This window comes from Panthera uncia (assembly GCF_023721935.1).
Source record: "Panthera uncia isolate 11264 chromosome C1 unlocalized genomic scaffold, Puncia_PCG_1.0 HiC_scaffold_3, whole genome shotgun sequence".
Classification (NCBI taxonomy): Eukaryota; Metazoa; Chordata; class Mammalia; order Carnivora; family Felidae; genus Panthera; species Panthera uncia.
In genome coordinates, this window is record NW_026057584.1 from 92,684,236 (window position 1) to 92,700,780 (window position 16,545).

Consider the following 16,545-nt stretch of genomic DNA (forward strand, 5'->3'; position numbering starts at 1 on the left):
GAAACAGGCTCCAGGCTCTGAGCTGCCAGCACAGAGCCCGACGCGGGACTCGAACTCACAGACCGCGAGATCATGACCTGAGCTGAAGTTGGCCGCTCAACCGACTGAGCCACCCAGGCGCCCCCCACTGTGTCTCTTAAACATAGTTATTTAGCAGATTAAAAGAATGCATACTACATGTAGGTCTGAACCAAGAATACTTCCCTTCGCACCCATCCCCCAAATGGAACAATATGTGTATCAATAAGGATAAATGTAATGAATTGAAACACAGCAGATATTTTTAAATCCATAAATTTATAATAACGCTAAGGCAGGCAAACAAAACCTAGTTGGTCACTGGTGAAACAAACTCATTATTTTGAAAACTGATTAAAGTATCGTTTCTGTATGAATTCTATATCCCTGGCTAACCAAATGGTAGATAGAAGAAAGTTGCTGGAGAAGTATTGGAGTAAATAAAATGAAAAAAAAAGCGTGTTAGAGCTTCATCATTTTGTCCCTAGTAGATTATCCAGGCATTCATCACCAGTGATTGCTAATGATACAATAAAGAGACAATCAGAAATATTTTATGTCTCTTCATGAAAGAACCCAACACCACCCAATGCTACTGTCTTGCCCAAAAAATTGTACCTGAATCTCAATGTAACCTTTAGAGCTAACTACCAATTTATAGGAAAAACATAGGACAAATGACTATGTTAAGTGACAATGAGGATGCAGTCAGCAAAATCTAGATTATAGGAAACTACTAGGCAAAAATGATGTGATCTCTTCAACAAATAAATAGAAAAGGGAGGGAGAAACATACGATTTTTTTTTTAAGTTTATTTATTTTTGACAGAGACAGAGTGTGAGCATGAGCTGGGGGAGGGGCAGAGAGAGAGGGAGACACAGAATCCTAAGCAGGCTCCAGGCTCCACACTGTCAGCACAGAGCCCGACACAGGGCTGGAACCCACAAACCGTGAGATCATGATCTGGGCCGAAGTTGTATGCCCAACCGACTGAGCCACCCAGGCGCGCCAAGGAGAAACATATGATTAAAATAGACTTAAGAATTTTATCTCTTGGAGCACCTGAGTGGCTCAGTTGAGTAGGCATCCGACTTTGGCTCAGGTCATGATCTCACAGTTCGTGGGATCTCTGTTGATAGCTCAGAGCCTAGACCCTGCTTCGGATTCTGTGTCTCCCTCTCTCTCTCTACTCTCCCCGCTCATGCTCTCTTTCCGTCTCTAAAAAATAAATAAATGTTTAAAAAAAATTTTTTTGTTTCTCAACGAGTCACTTATTTGGATCCAAAGGTGAATGAATGAATGAGTAAATGAAAATGGAGGATACTTGAGACTTGGAAATTTGAACATTGGCTGGATGTTTGACGTTAAATAACTTTTTTTAGTTGGAATAATAGTACTATGGTAATATTATTTTTAAAAAGATCTTATCTCTTAGGAATAATGTACTTAAGAACTTTGTACAGGTGAAATAACAGCAAAATAGTTTGCTTCACAGTATACTGTACAAGAGTCAAGGGATATGTGGATTGGAATAAAGCTAAAACAAGAATGGCCCTGAGTTGTTAATTATTGAAGTACATGGAGATTGTAGGTAGACATTGGTATCATTTACAAATTATGATCTTTTGTCCTTCTCTTTCAAATGTTTACCTCATTTCTTGTTTCTCTTTGTAATGATGAGTAGATTCTCCAGTACTACGGGGATTCCCTCAATGAAGAATTTTTCAGACAGCAGAGATTTAACTCCTGATGAGTTATTTCATGCCTTTGGGTGTTCTACATAAAATGTCATTAGAAAACAATGCCAAAGTTTAAAGACTAGATTAAAAGAAATTTTCTTCTAGTCCAAATTTTCTGTTACCAGGAATACATATTAAATTTTATTAGGCCTTTTTTGATCTTTTTTTTTCCCTCAAAATATAATTGTGTTGAGTGTATTTATGTAGAGGTTCATATAATATTCTCTCTGCTTTTGTATTTGTTTGAATTTTCCATATAATAAAAAGTTAAAATGCAGCTGATCCTCTTTATTCATGGATTGTGTATTTGCAAATTCTGCTTGCTAAAATGTATTTGTAACCCCCAAAATCAATACCTGCAGCACTTTCACTGTCATTCACAGACATGTCAGACATACTCATGTGCAGAGAGACAAAAAACTTGAGTCACTCAACGCACATGTTCCCAGCTGAGGTCAAACAGTGAAGCTCTGCCTTCTTGTATCAGCTCTCTTCACAATCTATTTAAGGCCATGTTCTTCACAGTTTTGTGCTTTTTGTTGGTGATATGGCTATTTACAGTGGCCACCAAGCATAGTGCTAAAGTGTTTTCCAGTGTTCCTAAGTGCAAGAAGGCTTGTGCCTTACTGAGAAAATATAAGTGTTAGAGAAGCTTCATTCAAGCATGAGTTATCGTGCTGTTGGCCGTGAGTTCAATATTAATGAATCAACAGTGTATATTAAGTAGTGTGTCTTTAAACAGAAACACACACAAGGTTATGTATTGATGGACTGATGAAAATATTGTGACCAGAGTCTCACGGGAACCTAACCTTATATTTCCCCTAGGAGCAGTGGTGGTTCAATATTTGCAAATTCATTGTTCCTGGTGACTTTATAGAACATAACTGCCGCAATTAACAAGAATCAGTTCTTTGTAATTGTAATGATTTACAGTAGTGGATTTCTTAATGTTGAACCATCTTTGGATTCTTGGAATAAATGGAATTTGGCAAAGGTGTGGGTAGTATTCTTTCAGTATAGTACTAGGTTAATTTTCGTGGGGTTTTTTTTCCTTGGAATTTTACATTAATCTAGTTTTCATAATTTGTTATTAGAAAACCCTATTATTTTGTTTTTAAGTATATGTATATATATATGGGTGTGTGTGTGTGTCTGTGTTTAAATTACAAATTACCTAAATAATACATACATATTTTCACATGAATTTTTCAGAGAATACAGCAATAATATTCCCTTTTGTCTTCTCTATATGCTATCCTCTGCCCCAGCCTTTTCTATTAATTCTTATTGTTCGTCTTTCTAAAAATCTTTTTTAATGCACATATGTACACATACATATATACAGGTTTTTATTTGTTTTTTTATGTGTGACTTTTAACTTGTCTTATTTTACACAGAAGACATATTTTACATGTTATTTTGCAACATTTTTGTTTTCAGTTAACAGTGTTTCTTGAAGATCTTCCCTTGATACTAGTTATAGATCTACATAAGGCAGTATTTATCCATTATAGGTATCTAGAAGTGAAATTGCTGGGTTGAAGGGTATATTTATGCATACTTAAATTTTCTTATACCAGATTACACCCAAAAAAGCTGTGCTTATACTCCCCATGAGTGTGTGACAATACCACTTTCTCTATATTGTTGCCAGTAGTGATTGTCAATGTTTTTTATTTCTGCCAAAGTAGATTATCTAAAGAAACAAAATCTTATGTTTTGAATTTGCAAAACCTGATTGCCTCTACTCCCTTCTTCCTTTTATAGGAAAAATTGTCAGTAAATATGATTTTTACTTGGAAGCATTCAAGTGCTGTAACTCCAGGAGTAGTAACACATTAAAACTGGACTTGGAGAAACAACGCATGCTGGCAGTTTCAAGTAGAGCAAAGCTCTGTAAAACCACAAATAAGGAAATGGAAGTGTCAAAATCATAATGTCAGAAGTATGACAACTAGAATCCTGTTATGCAAAAAAACAACAAAACAAAAACGGTTAACAACAAATATCCTTAAATTTAAGGATAGTGTTTCATACATTTTAAAAAGTTAAATCAGATTTCTTATAGTAGGTTTATGTATCACATCCCTAAAATCAAGTGGTTTATATAGGAGCAAGGAGAAATTTTTAACTCTTAATGATATGATAAAAATTTGTTTCTTTTGATTGTGAAAGCTTATGAGCTTAAGCCTGCATCTTGAAAGAGTAACAGAAGTATCTGTGGCTCCTTTCAAATTTTAAATATACTACATTTAAGTCATTTAGCACAAAATAATTCTCTTTCAATACTTTTCTTCCTAAAAACTTGCTTATACTTCCAAAATAGCTAGTTTATTTTGGTAATTATGTAGTTTAGAACCTCAGCTTCTCTTCATACAAGAATATTTCAGAGGAAATAGCAAATGGAAAGTACTTTAAAACATTTAGGTCTTTGCTGTTTTATTCAGTAACAGATCGACATAAATGATGAAGGAAAATAATTACTGTTGGGTATTAGTTAATTATCTAAATAATGAGTTCAGGAGCTTGGCAAGCTAAAAGACAGTAGGAAGAGATGAAAACAAAAGATTGCTTTACACCTAGTTCTTCCACAGTAGCACATTTTATTGGGTGGCTCAGTCGGTTAAACATCTGACTTCAGCTCACGTCATGGTCTCACAGTTAGTGAGTTCAAGTCCTGAGTCGGCCTGTGTGCTGATAGCATGGAGCTTAGAGCCTGCTTCGAACTCTGTCTCTGTGTCCCTCCCCCCACTCACCCTCTGTGGGTCTCTGTCTTTCTCAAAAATAAAACATTAAAAAAATTTTTTAACTTAATAAAAAAAAGCACACTCTATTACTGAGCCATCACTGTAATGGAGATGAGAGTAAGCCTTTTTGTCCTGACTGTGACCATGTTTATTGTTCAGCTTAGAACTAAAAAATGCAACTGGTGCTATAAAGGATATCAAACTTTACATTTGTGTAAACTTAAGAAATAAACTGCCTCTTCTAAAAACTTAATCAAATTGTAACACAAATTCTTAACTGTTACGGAGCTAAATTTAAGGTATCTATAAGTAGTGCATTCATTCAGCTATTTTGAACATAGTCTTTATTTTCCTTTCTATAAACTGTTTCTTGGTTGAAGGGTTCCAAGAAGAAAGGTGAATAATATTTAGCAGTTGATTAACCTGTCCTATAAAGTTTCAATGCTAACTTAGAACTTTTTGCTGAAGTGAGAAGTCACATACTTGCTTCTTAGAATAAAAAGTAATATATGGGTATAGTAAAAATTAAAATTCCAAAAGTACAGAAAGATGTAAAAAAAAAATTAGAATTCACAATTCTAGCTTCTCCATCTCATTACAATCTCTTCCCCCAGAAATGTCCACTGTTATTTCTTGTATATCCTTCCAGGGAAAAAATGCATTTATAAGCATAGGTATATTCTTTACATAAAAGGGATGTCAATTCACATGCTGCTCCTGTTGTCACTCACCAGTGTCTATAAGATAGTGCCTTGCAAAACGTGGAGCAAAGCGTGCCATGTAGTATGTCACCAATCAGAGCTAAAGAAGGAACAATTTTGTTTACTCACTGGCGAGAACTTGTTCTCAAAAGTACTTGGTGGAAGTAGTCTGAGCAGACAGGTCTACTTACCAGAAAGCCAGGATTTTTTGAGTCTTAATAATTTTTTTGAGTGGATAATCAAGGTTCTAGTATTTGAAGGTGCTTAGAAAACTGAAAACCTGGAAACCATAGATAGTTGGTTGTAGAGTTGCATGTAGATCATTCCACTAGTAAAGACTGCATAAATATGAAGTGAGTGATAATAGAGTTTCAGTGCTTTTATAGAAATAATACTGCTATGAACATCTTTGTCACTACAAGCCTTTACATACCCAATTTTCTTATCATATATTCTAAGAAATACATTTCTTGAAGCAAAGAGATGTTTTTAAGTCTTTTAATGCCCACTGCCAGATGGTTCTCCAAAAGCATGTGCAAGTTTACCTTGCCATGAGCAAATTATGAAGGAAAGGTTTTCGTTTAATTCTCCGAAGCATTAGATATTACATAAATCTCTCCTACTTTGAGAGGTAAATTATGTGTTGTCATTGTTTGCTTCCACTTGCATTACCTTCATTTCATTTTTTCCTCACGTTTACTAAGGTTTTTCTCTTTTTCTTTCAAATGATTTGTTCTAGTTTATTGCCCATTTTCTTGTTGGAATTTCAATGTCCTTTACTCATAAATCTTTATGATCTTTAGTAATGATGTTAATTCATTTAGGCTATAAGTCAGCAAATAATTTTTCCCAGTGTTTCAATTTTTGTGTATAGATATTCTGTAATTTTTAAACTTAGAAAAGTTTCCCCTCCCCCTTTGTACAGTTTGATATTCAATTTCATTTTTTACTCCGTGTTTATTCATTTATTTTTATTTCCTCAATTCCATCTGGAATTAAAATTTCTCTAATACGGTGTATTTTGGGTTTGTTCTGCTTCATTGATCTGGCTGTTTTTGTGCTGGTACATTTTTACTTGTAGGTTTGTATAATATGTTCATGGTGCGGGTCTTACTACTTCACGTCCCCTTTCCATCTGTTTCCTTTTTAAATAAGAAGTTTAATTTTTGGAAATACATACAATAAACACATTAAACATTAAAAGAAGACAGTGAACAATCTTCACTCCACTCATAATCATTCATTTCTTGATTTGTTTTCCCTAGCAATCATGTCAAATCTCAGGGAGTGCATTTGCTTCTATACTTAGCCTGCTAAAACTCCCAGGTTCTACGAAGTATTTGTATTAAAGATTTCCTTTCATCCTTTACCTTTCTTTTTACCTACCTCTCTGATTGTATTATTCTCTTAAAAAGTATTTTTTCTCATTGGAAAAGTAGTACATGCTTATTGTAGAAAGTTCAGAAAAAAAAATATAAAGAACAGCATAATTTCTTACAATTTCACATCTATTAGTAGCCCCATTCTGGTGTTTTTTCTGTATTCAATCAATTTCATATTTTGGTGTTTTCTTCCCTACACAGTCGATTTTAATATACTTCTTAGACAAACAAAATTGGGATTATACTTTATATGGTTTTATAACTTTCTTTACATGATAGTCTATCATGATTGTCTGTTAAGTAATTATTTTGTGTTCCCAGTACCTGGCATGGTTGTTACACATTATAATCCAGATTCAAAATAGGAAATGGTAATCAATCCTCAAATAAGGAGCCAGTGGCAGTGGTGCTGTAATAATAATTAACATTAATTACATTTATTCATACTTAACATTAATTGGTTGTGTCACAACTCTAAACATATTACTTATGTAATCCTCAATATTACAGGAGAATACTTGAGAAAACCCCGTGAGTAATATATTATTTTCTCCATTTTGCAGATGAAAAACAGGCATAAAGTAGTTTAATAATTTTCCCACAGGCCCCTTCACAGGAAGTGATAGGATACCATCCTAGGTCTTTTGATTTCCAAGCTTTTACACTTTACCAGCCCTTACACTCAGCGTTACCCCCTAGTGCTTAACCCTGAGACATTTTCATGTGCTAACTCTTTGTAAGTCCTGTAGAGCTCTATTCTCTCTCAAGGTCCTTTGTGTAGCATTGGAGTTCATTGCAGCTTGGCTTTGTAGTGCAGCTAGGACTGTGCTGCCTGTCTGCACCATGAGAGCAGCTAAAAAACTTATTAAATCACATTCCCTTCCATTTCACACTATACTCTGTTCAGAATTTCACAGACATTCTGTTCCAATAGTTCCTGGGATAATGTCATTTTGGTCCATCTGCAGATTTCTCTATGGTAACAATCTTTATCCATTCAGCATCTTAAAATCCTCTTGAATGTGTTTAGTATGTGTAACTTTCTTCTTAAGGTTTTACTTTATGACTGGATCATACTCCAAAAGAAAGGGAGAATGAGGGTCTATTTAGTGGTAAAACATGTCAGTCATATATTACTCGGAAGTCCATAGATTATGTCTATGTTTGCACTTTGTTTGCAACCTGTCTAGTTCTGTTTTGTTTTGTTTTAGACTCATGATTGCTATCTGATATGCATTTCAAAATGCAGTATGTTGAATGTTGAAAGTAATAACTATAAGCCTGCTTTTCTTTTTTTTTTTTTTTGCAAGGATCATTCTTAGTTTAAAAACTGAATTCTTCTGATGTTTTTATAAAACAACCTGATGAGAAAAGTGATCTTGAGAAGACTTGTTTTATGAGGAAGTAATTTCCCAAAACTTGATCAAAGAATCTGCTTTGGAGGAAAGAGATGTCACCAGGATAAATAGTCGTTGAATCTATTATAAGTAATGTTTTTCAAAAAGTTAAGAATAAGGAAAGGCTGTTTCTTATGAAAGGAGGGGGGATCACAAGCCCAGAATAGGTGAAAATAAAACTGGTTATAGAGCATAAAGAGAATGATCTTTTATAGACAAAGTAAGTTACTTGCTGTGGAGAAAATGTGGAAATATTTATAAAGGATGAAGGATAAGGAAGATGATAAAGGAAAATAGAACATGGAAGAAACTAGCCTGTCATCCTAAATGCTTGGTAGGAAGTAAAATGGACCACCCCCACAGAGTGCTTGTGTTCTCTTTACTAAGCACTTGATTAGCACTTCTGTGGCTGCATCGTTGAAGATCCTATAGAGGTTAGCAGAGTGCCTTTGCCTGTAGAATACACTCATTGAATGAATGTTGAGTGATCTGAAGTTACTTCAAATTTGTTTAATCAGTGCCATGATATAGTAATTTTCAAATTATACAATTTTTTTGAAATTGGTGATTTGCCTATGTTCTTATAACAAACATGTTAAAGCATTTTTGTTACTCTAGTGGGAACTTGGGTTTCTTTAAAGCTTGTCAACAGTATGAGTATTTTGGCTGTGGAAGCCGGATATGTGTGTTTGTGTCTAATGTGTGTGGTAAATTTTGGCTCAATTTTAAAGTAAAACATGTTTCTTCTTTGTAAAACCTGAAGTAGCATGTCCTTAATACACTTGTGTTCTTTCTGTCTTATTCAGGGAAGCAATGTTTCTTAGTCCTACGTCAGCAGCAGTTTAACGTCCAGGCGCTCGTGGCGGTGGGAGACCATGCAAGCAAGCAGATGGTTAAATTTGCTGCCAAGTAAGTAAGCAATTATATCCTGTTGTCAGAATAAACAATGGTGGGAACCAAGACTCCCAGGGGTTTGGACCATTTTCATACATTAACATCAATGCTTCGTTTGTTTAAAAATGTAGTTATTTAAATTGTCAGTTCAGTATTGCTGAATACATTAAACTTACAAAAGAGAAAATATGGAGCACAGGCTTGAAATTCATTTGGAACTGCTGAAGCAGCACTCTCTACAGACAAGTCACATTTACTTTCAAGTGGAGTAACAAAAAGCCTGGCAGCCTCAACATAGCAAAGCAACTTTATTTTGTTGTGTTTGTTGAGCTTCTTTTCCTCCCTCCCTCCCCCAGTTTGAGATTTGCATATTAAGCAACAAGTTTCCTAACTGAAAAATAAAAGCATATAAAATAAAAGAATGTAGTTTTGCAAATAATTCCCCCAAAGGAAGTAATTCAAATGTCATAACATGTTACAACTTTTAATTTTGACACCAAAACGGTTAAAAAAAAAAAAGTAAAATCAACCCACACCCCGCCAACTCCCAACCCCCCAGCTCTTGCTGTCTGGCTCACAGTTCCTGTAGAAATGCATTGTTTTGTTCAGTTTGCAAGAGGCAGGATATAGAGATAGTGTAGGGCTTGTACATGCTATAGTTCTAAAGTAATAATAGCTGGTAATGTGGCTCGTTTTGTTTGTATGTTTTGATCAATCAGAATTTTATTTGCATGATAATGATTAAAGAAGACTTGGAAAATGGGCAATATTTTCAGTGACAGAGTATAGGCACAAATGTTATATCTTTCTATTGATTTTTTATCTCTATCCTTTAGATGTAAACTTTCAAAGATGAGTGAATATAGATACAATTATCCATAATTTGAGAACTAGAAAGAAACTAAAAAACAATCTAATTTAACATCCTAATTTATGCTTGGGCCCTCCCTGACTCCTCTGGCATAATGTTTTACATGTACTGGATGTTCAGTAACTGGTGTCGGTTTAGCGATTTATTTATCAAATTTAATTTTATTATATCAGCAATATCCGCAGTCTGCTTTAAAAACTCCAGTGCTGAAAAAAAAATAAATAAATAAAATAAAAATAAAAATAAAAACTCCAGTGCTGTTAATTACATCAATTCACTGAGGAACTCAGTAGTATTTATAGTACGAGTACAGTAGCCCCACCTCACCCTGTCTCCCAGTCCTGCTCCCTAGAGACTTCCATCTCTTCTATCTGTATCTTTTGGTGATTAGGTTTGCTGATTTCATCTCATAGACTATAAGGGTGTATGCTTGTGGGGTACATATTCAACTAGCTTTTTAAGGTCAGACTGTATCCTATGAAGTGGGACATAAGCTTAGTCCCTAGAAATGAATTTTACACAGAGAATCTTCTCTGAATAGAGAATCTGCAAACCGTAGACATATATGCTAAATTATATTTAATACACTGGAAAATACTGGGAAAAAGTCAACTTAAAATCAACAGATAACCTTTATGGCTTTTGTCTTTTACATATTAAATTGGTTTCTGAAAACTAATAAATGGAGCTGACAGTTTTATATAGAATATGTGTTTCCACTAAATTGCATTAATAACCTTAGTGTTACATTCCTGAAGAAAATATTCTAGTCTGAAAATCTTTTGAAAATCCCATTTACCCTTAGTATTCACTAAGAGACGTTATAATGACAAAAGGACAATGGATTCATTTGATGTCTTTAGAAGTAAACATGTTCAAATAGTCCATGAATAGTTATTTCTTATTATTTTGGATCTTTTCAAACTTCTGGGACTTGACGAACAGCAGTTAACCATATCAGAGGTCAACCAAAGCCTAATAGCTAGCAGAGCTACTATGTCCTCATATAAATTAAAGAAAGACTTTCATTTAAATGATATAGTGTAAGGATGATCTTTTTTTTAGACAAGGCAAGAATTTAGATAACGTAGTCTGGATTTCATAATCCTAAAGTGGAACTCAGTCAAGATCTAGATGTAATTCAGCTTAACAGTTCAGTTGTGACTTGGATTTTTTTTTTTTTTTTTTAAGCAAAGCACGGTATCTATTTTTACTTTCCTGCCCCATAAAAAATAGACTTTATATAATTAGTAATGTGTGGGAAAAAATGATTTCATAATAGAGCTATTGCAAATTATAAAGCCTTTGGCTGGTTATAGGCAAGTAAATGGAGCCAATTTTATACAATAGGCTTAACATGTGGTACTTTGGTTATAATTATTTAGCTTTTGGCACTACTCTTATGTTAAGGTGTCTAGCCTGAGTAATTAAGAGTAAATGTTAATAACTTTTGCTACCTCGTGAAGGAGGAAAATTCTCATGACTAAGACTCTGTGTGGTAAAAAATGATGAGTTTTTTTTTTTTTTTTTTTTTTTTTATTGAAGTATAGTTGACACACAATGTTACATTAGTTTCAGGTGTACAACATGGTGACTCAACATCTCTATACAGAACGCTATGCTGACAGTATCATTGACTATATTCCTTACACTGTGGCTTTCATCTCTGTCCCTTACTCATTCCATAACTGGAAGCCTGTATCTCCTTCTGCCCTTCACCATTTTTTACCCATCCTCCCATCCCTCCACCCACTCTGACAGCTACCAGTTTGTTCTCTGTGTCTATGGGTCTTTTTCTGCTTCTTTTTTTCATTTATTTGCTCATTTGGGTTTTTTTTTTAGATTCCACATAGAAGTACAATCATGGTATTTGTCTTTACCTGACTTTTTTCACTTAGCATAATACTCCTCTAGGTCCATCCATGTAAAAATGATAAGTTTTTAATTTGTGTGGTTGATTGATCATTTTTTTTAGGAACATGATTTCATGTCCCTGATAGGTCAGTCAGCTTTTTTTATGTGACTATAGATTGTACTTCTCAGTACAGAAATTCTGATCTTTCTTAGTAATAGAAGTCGAAGACAGCATGTCATTTCTAATTTTTTTTTAATGTTTATTTTTGAGAGCAAGAGAGACAGAACGTGAGTCAGAGAGGGGCAGAGAGAGAGGGAGACCCAGAATCCGAAACAAGCTTCAGGCTTCAAGCTGTCAGCACAGAACCCGACGCTGGGCTCAAACCCACTGACCATGAGATCATGACCTGATTCGAAGTCAGATGTTCAACCGACTTGAGCCACCCTGGGCACCCCTAAGTCACGTGTCATTTCTGACAGAGAGCCAGTATGATCTTACAATCAAAAGTGCTAATTTTTAAAGAAGAAAATCACAAACAGAAAAATTTTACTTTGAAAATTACCTGCTCTTTATATGAATAATAAATCAAGTGAAGTTGTAATATGAATTCTAAAGAACTTTCAGAACTTTTTTAGGAAAAAGATGTGTTGGTTTTGTTCTTCATCCTTCAAAATCCTTTTCCTAAAAATTATGTGTACTTGTTAGGCTTATACAAACTATTTCATTTGAAATGATTATTCAAAAAAAATAAAATGAGTATGTAGGGGCACCTGGGTGGCTCAGTTGGTTAAGTGTCCAACTTTGTCTCAGGTCATGATCTCACAGCTCATGAGTTTGAGCTCCTTGTTGGGCTCTGCACTGACAATGTGGAGCCTGCTTGGGATTCTCTCTTTCTCTCTCTCTTTCTGCCCGTCCCCCATTTGTGCTCTCTCTGTCTCTCTCAAAATAAGTAAATAGGGGCGCCTGGGTGGCTCGGTCGGTTAAGCGTCCGACTTCAGCTCAGGTCATGATCTCGGGGTCCATGAGTTCGAGCCCCGCATCGGACTCTGTGCTGACAGCTCAGAGCCTGGAGCCTGTTTCAGATTCTGTGTCTCCCTCTCTCTGACCCTCTCCTGTTCATGCTCTGTCTCAAAAATAAATAAATGTTAAAAAAAATAATAATAAAAAAAAAAGAATTGGCAATAGACTTTAAAAAAAATAAGTAAATAAACTTTTTTTAAAAATACAAATAAATGAAATAAGTATTCATTGGCTCCATTGTGAAAGCAAAGATTAAGGTAGCTCTCATGCACTTATCTTTGAGATCTTTGGTGAGCTGGCACTTCTGTAAAACAAGACTCTATAGTGTGGTTTTTATTAAATAACAATAAAAAGAAATTACTCTATTTGACATTAACATAAGATAATTTTTATAATTTGCTGTGGTCTAATTATACTCACATATTATTGTTATACCATACTCCAAAAACCTTAAGGTCCCGTGGGCTTTCTGTCCAAAATTTTACTAAAATTTTTTTGGGAGGGTGGAGCACCTGAGTGACTTAGTTGGTTAAGCGTCTGATTCTTGGTTTCAGCTCAGGTCACGATCTCACAGTTTGTGAGTTCGAGCCCCACATTGGGCTCTGTGCTGACAGTGCAGAGCTTCCTTGGGATTCTCTCTCTCTCTTTCTCTCTCTCTCTCTCTCTCTGCCCCTCCCCTGTTTTTGTCTCTCTCTCAAAATAAATAACTAAACTTCAAAAAATAAAATTGTTTTGAGAGGAAAATCTTCTTTTTGTCTCTCTGAATGAATTTTCCAAGGCATTTGGCCTTTTTTTTTTTTTGGCATCTTTTTAGTGTTGTTCTTTGTAATTTCTGCCACATGTTAGTTGGGTTGGAACAAAAGTCCAATAATTTATTAAATTAGTTTTTTTATTAAAAAAAATTTTTTAATGTTTCATTTTTTTTAAGAGAGAGAAGAGACAGAGTACGAGCTGGGGAGGGGCAGAGAGAGAGGGAGACAGAGAATCCAAAGCAGCCTCCAGGCTCTGAGCTGGCAGCACAGAGCCCAACGCGAGCTCGAACTCGTGAACCACGAGATCATGACCTGAACTGAAGTCGGACGCTTAACGGACTGAGCCATCCAGGTGCCCCTAAACTAGTTTTTACTGAGACATACAAATTCTTTTTGCTCTTTCCTAAAATCTATACTTGCCAGAGGTTTATTTTCCAGTGGTATTTTTATCTAAAATATTAAATGACTTCCTGTTTCCAACCATATGCTATGTTAATTCTGCCTGTTGATTCCCTCACTACAATGTTACTTCCCACTACTTCCCCATATACACTTTTCATATTGGGCAGATTCTCTGTATCTGCGATGGCCTCTCTTTCTCATATTTTACAGTTTCGCTTTTATTCATTAAATCCTCCGTCTTTGTCACTTAGCTTAAGCCCATGTCCTTCATGGTCCTCATTGATTGGTTTTTCTTTTCTTTAAGGTCCATAGATATGCTCTTAGAAGACTGGAAGATTTTTTATTTTTTTTAACTTCAGTTTTTTTAATTTTGATGATTATCTTAAAGTTATATAAGGGTATTTTTCCATATCATTTTAAAGGCTAACTTATAGCAGAACTGCTGTGTGAATTCAGAACTTTTCATGTAGCATTTACTTTCATACTTACAGTTGTGTTCATGCCAGCTGAAGCCAGATGATATCTGTGTTCTTTACTAATGATGATTTCACTGTAGTTTTGAATAGCTACATATGCTGAGAACAAGTTGGATTACTAGGTGGTACTTGATAGTTAAGAGGCATCCTGAACTTTTCTGTTGTGGACTTGGGGTGCCTGGGTGACTCAGTTGGTTAAGCGTCCGACTTCCGCTCAGGTCATGATCTCATGGTTTGTGAGTTCGAGACCCACATCAGGCTCTGTGCTGACAGCTCAGAGCCTGGAGTCTGCTTCGGATTTTATGTCTCCCTCTCTCTCTGCCCCTCCCCCTGCTCATGCTCTGTCTCTCAAAAATAAATTTAAAAACTTTCTTAAAATTAAAAAAAAAGCCTATGCCATTCAAGCAGATTTATGGAATCCTATTTTTGTCTATATAGGAGCAGCAGATCACTAATAGTATAATAGTTCCCATTGCAAGGAAAAATGTTTCTATTTCCAGTTCTGGTAATTACCATACTAGATACCTGTTTGATTCAGATTTCAATTAACAATGCTGCATTATTAACTTTCACATGAATAAGATAGTTTCATAAAATTATCAACTGATACTTTATTTAAATTGTCATTCTTGGATTCCTGTTTGCAGATTTTTGGTTAATTATGGGGTCTAATTGTCCAGAACCAACCTCAAACTTACCATTTTATGTAATGGTGAGCAGACATTTTGACATTACTGATAATAAAGTAAAAGTATAGAAATAGATTAAATATAGAACTGGATCTGAGACTATAGCTCTACACAGTAAACCAAATGTCAGTAATTTAGTTTTAGCAGACTTTAATAATATTATCTGAATTTTGTTATTTTTAGTATTTGTTTTCATTTTGTTTTAAAGTTCATTTTGATTTAAAGTTAAGGGCTGTATCTCATAGCTGCAAAGGTGACTTCCCTGGTCACTGAGGCAGTACATCCATGTTGCGATTACCTATAAGTTGTATATCTTACTTAACATCTACTTAACATTTTTCATTTGTACCATTCTTTCAAAGACTGTAATTTGGTACCCCCCCCCCCTCCGCAAATAAATAAAAATAAAGTTAAGGTCTATACACAGTGGAAAACAGTGTGGAGGTTCATCCGAAAGTTAAAAATAGAACTACCCTAGGATTCGGCAATCACATTAGTAGGTATTTACCCAAAGAATACAAAATACTAATTCAAAGGATATATGTACTCCGATGTTTATAGCAGCATTATCTACAATAGCCAAGATATGGAAGCAGCCCAATTGTCCATCAATTAATGAGTGGATAGAGAAGATGTGGTATGTGTGTGTGTGTATTGTATATGTGTGTATACACACACATACACATAATATACAGACAATGGAATATTACTCAGCCATTAAAAAAAGAATGAAATCTCACCATTTGCAATGACATGGATGGAACTAGAGGGAAATAAGTCAGAGAAAGACAGATACCATACAATTTCACTCATGTGGAATTTAAGAAACAAAATAAATAAGCAAAGGAGAAGGGGGAGCAAACCAAGAAACAGACTTTTTTTTTTTTTTTTTTTTAAAGTAGGCCCAGTGCCCAACAGGGAGCTTGAACTCACAACCCTGAGATCAAGAGTTCCTGTACCGACTAAGCCAGCCAGGTGCCCCACAAGAAACAGACTCTTAACTATAGAAAACTGATAGTTACCCAAGGGGATGTGGGTGGGGGATGTGTTAAGTAGATGATGGGGATTAAGGAGTGTACTTGTGATGAGCACTGAATGATGTAGGGAAGTGTTGAATTACTATATTGTACACCTGAAACTAATATTACACTGTATGTTAACTACCTGGAATTTAAACTAAACTTAAAATAGTTAAGGGCTATAAGCATATAGCATTCATACTACTTTTATATTTGAAGTTTCTTAAGTAATATGATAAAAGCGATTAAAGTGAGTCCCTGACATTGTTTATACCATGAAAGATAGCCCATGTAGTAGTTTGAGAACCATTGGTCTGTGCCATGTTGAGTTGTGGCTTAATTTTTTACCATGTATATTTTGAACTTATTCTTGGGGTTTTGGTGAAGACAAATGTGTTCACAAAGTAAATAATTTAAACCATTAACTTTTACAAAGCACCTATGGGCAGCTGGGTGTAATAGAGAGCTAGAGAGTGCAGAAACTTGGCTCCCCACTAACTAGCCACATGATTTCATAAATTGTTTTCTGTATGCTAGTCTTACTCCATTCTTTACAGCTCAGACCCTTCTTTAATAAAC

At 35.0% G+C, this 16,545-nt stretch overlaps 1 protein-coding gene across 4 annotated transcripts in view; it reads left to right on the forward strand.

Moving 5' to 3' along the window:
• The window catches only part of DARS1 (aspartyl-tRNA synthetase 1), a 64,180-nt gene that overhangs the window by 7,785 nt on the left and 39,850 nt on the right, over nucleotides 1-16,545 (forward strand). For all 4 annotated transcript variants that reach the window (XM_049615689.1, XM_049615691.1, XM_049615687.1 and 1 more), the window contains exon 4: nucleotides 8,795-8,897. In XM_049615689.1, coding sequence (XP_049471646.1) covers nucleotides 8,795-8,897 — 103 coding nt within the window. The remainder of the gene's footprint in view (nucleotides 1-8,794; nucleotides 8,898-16,545) is intronic.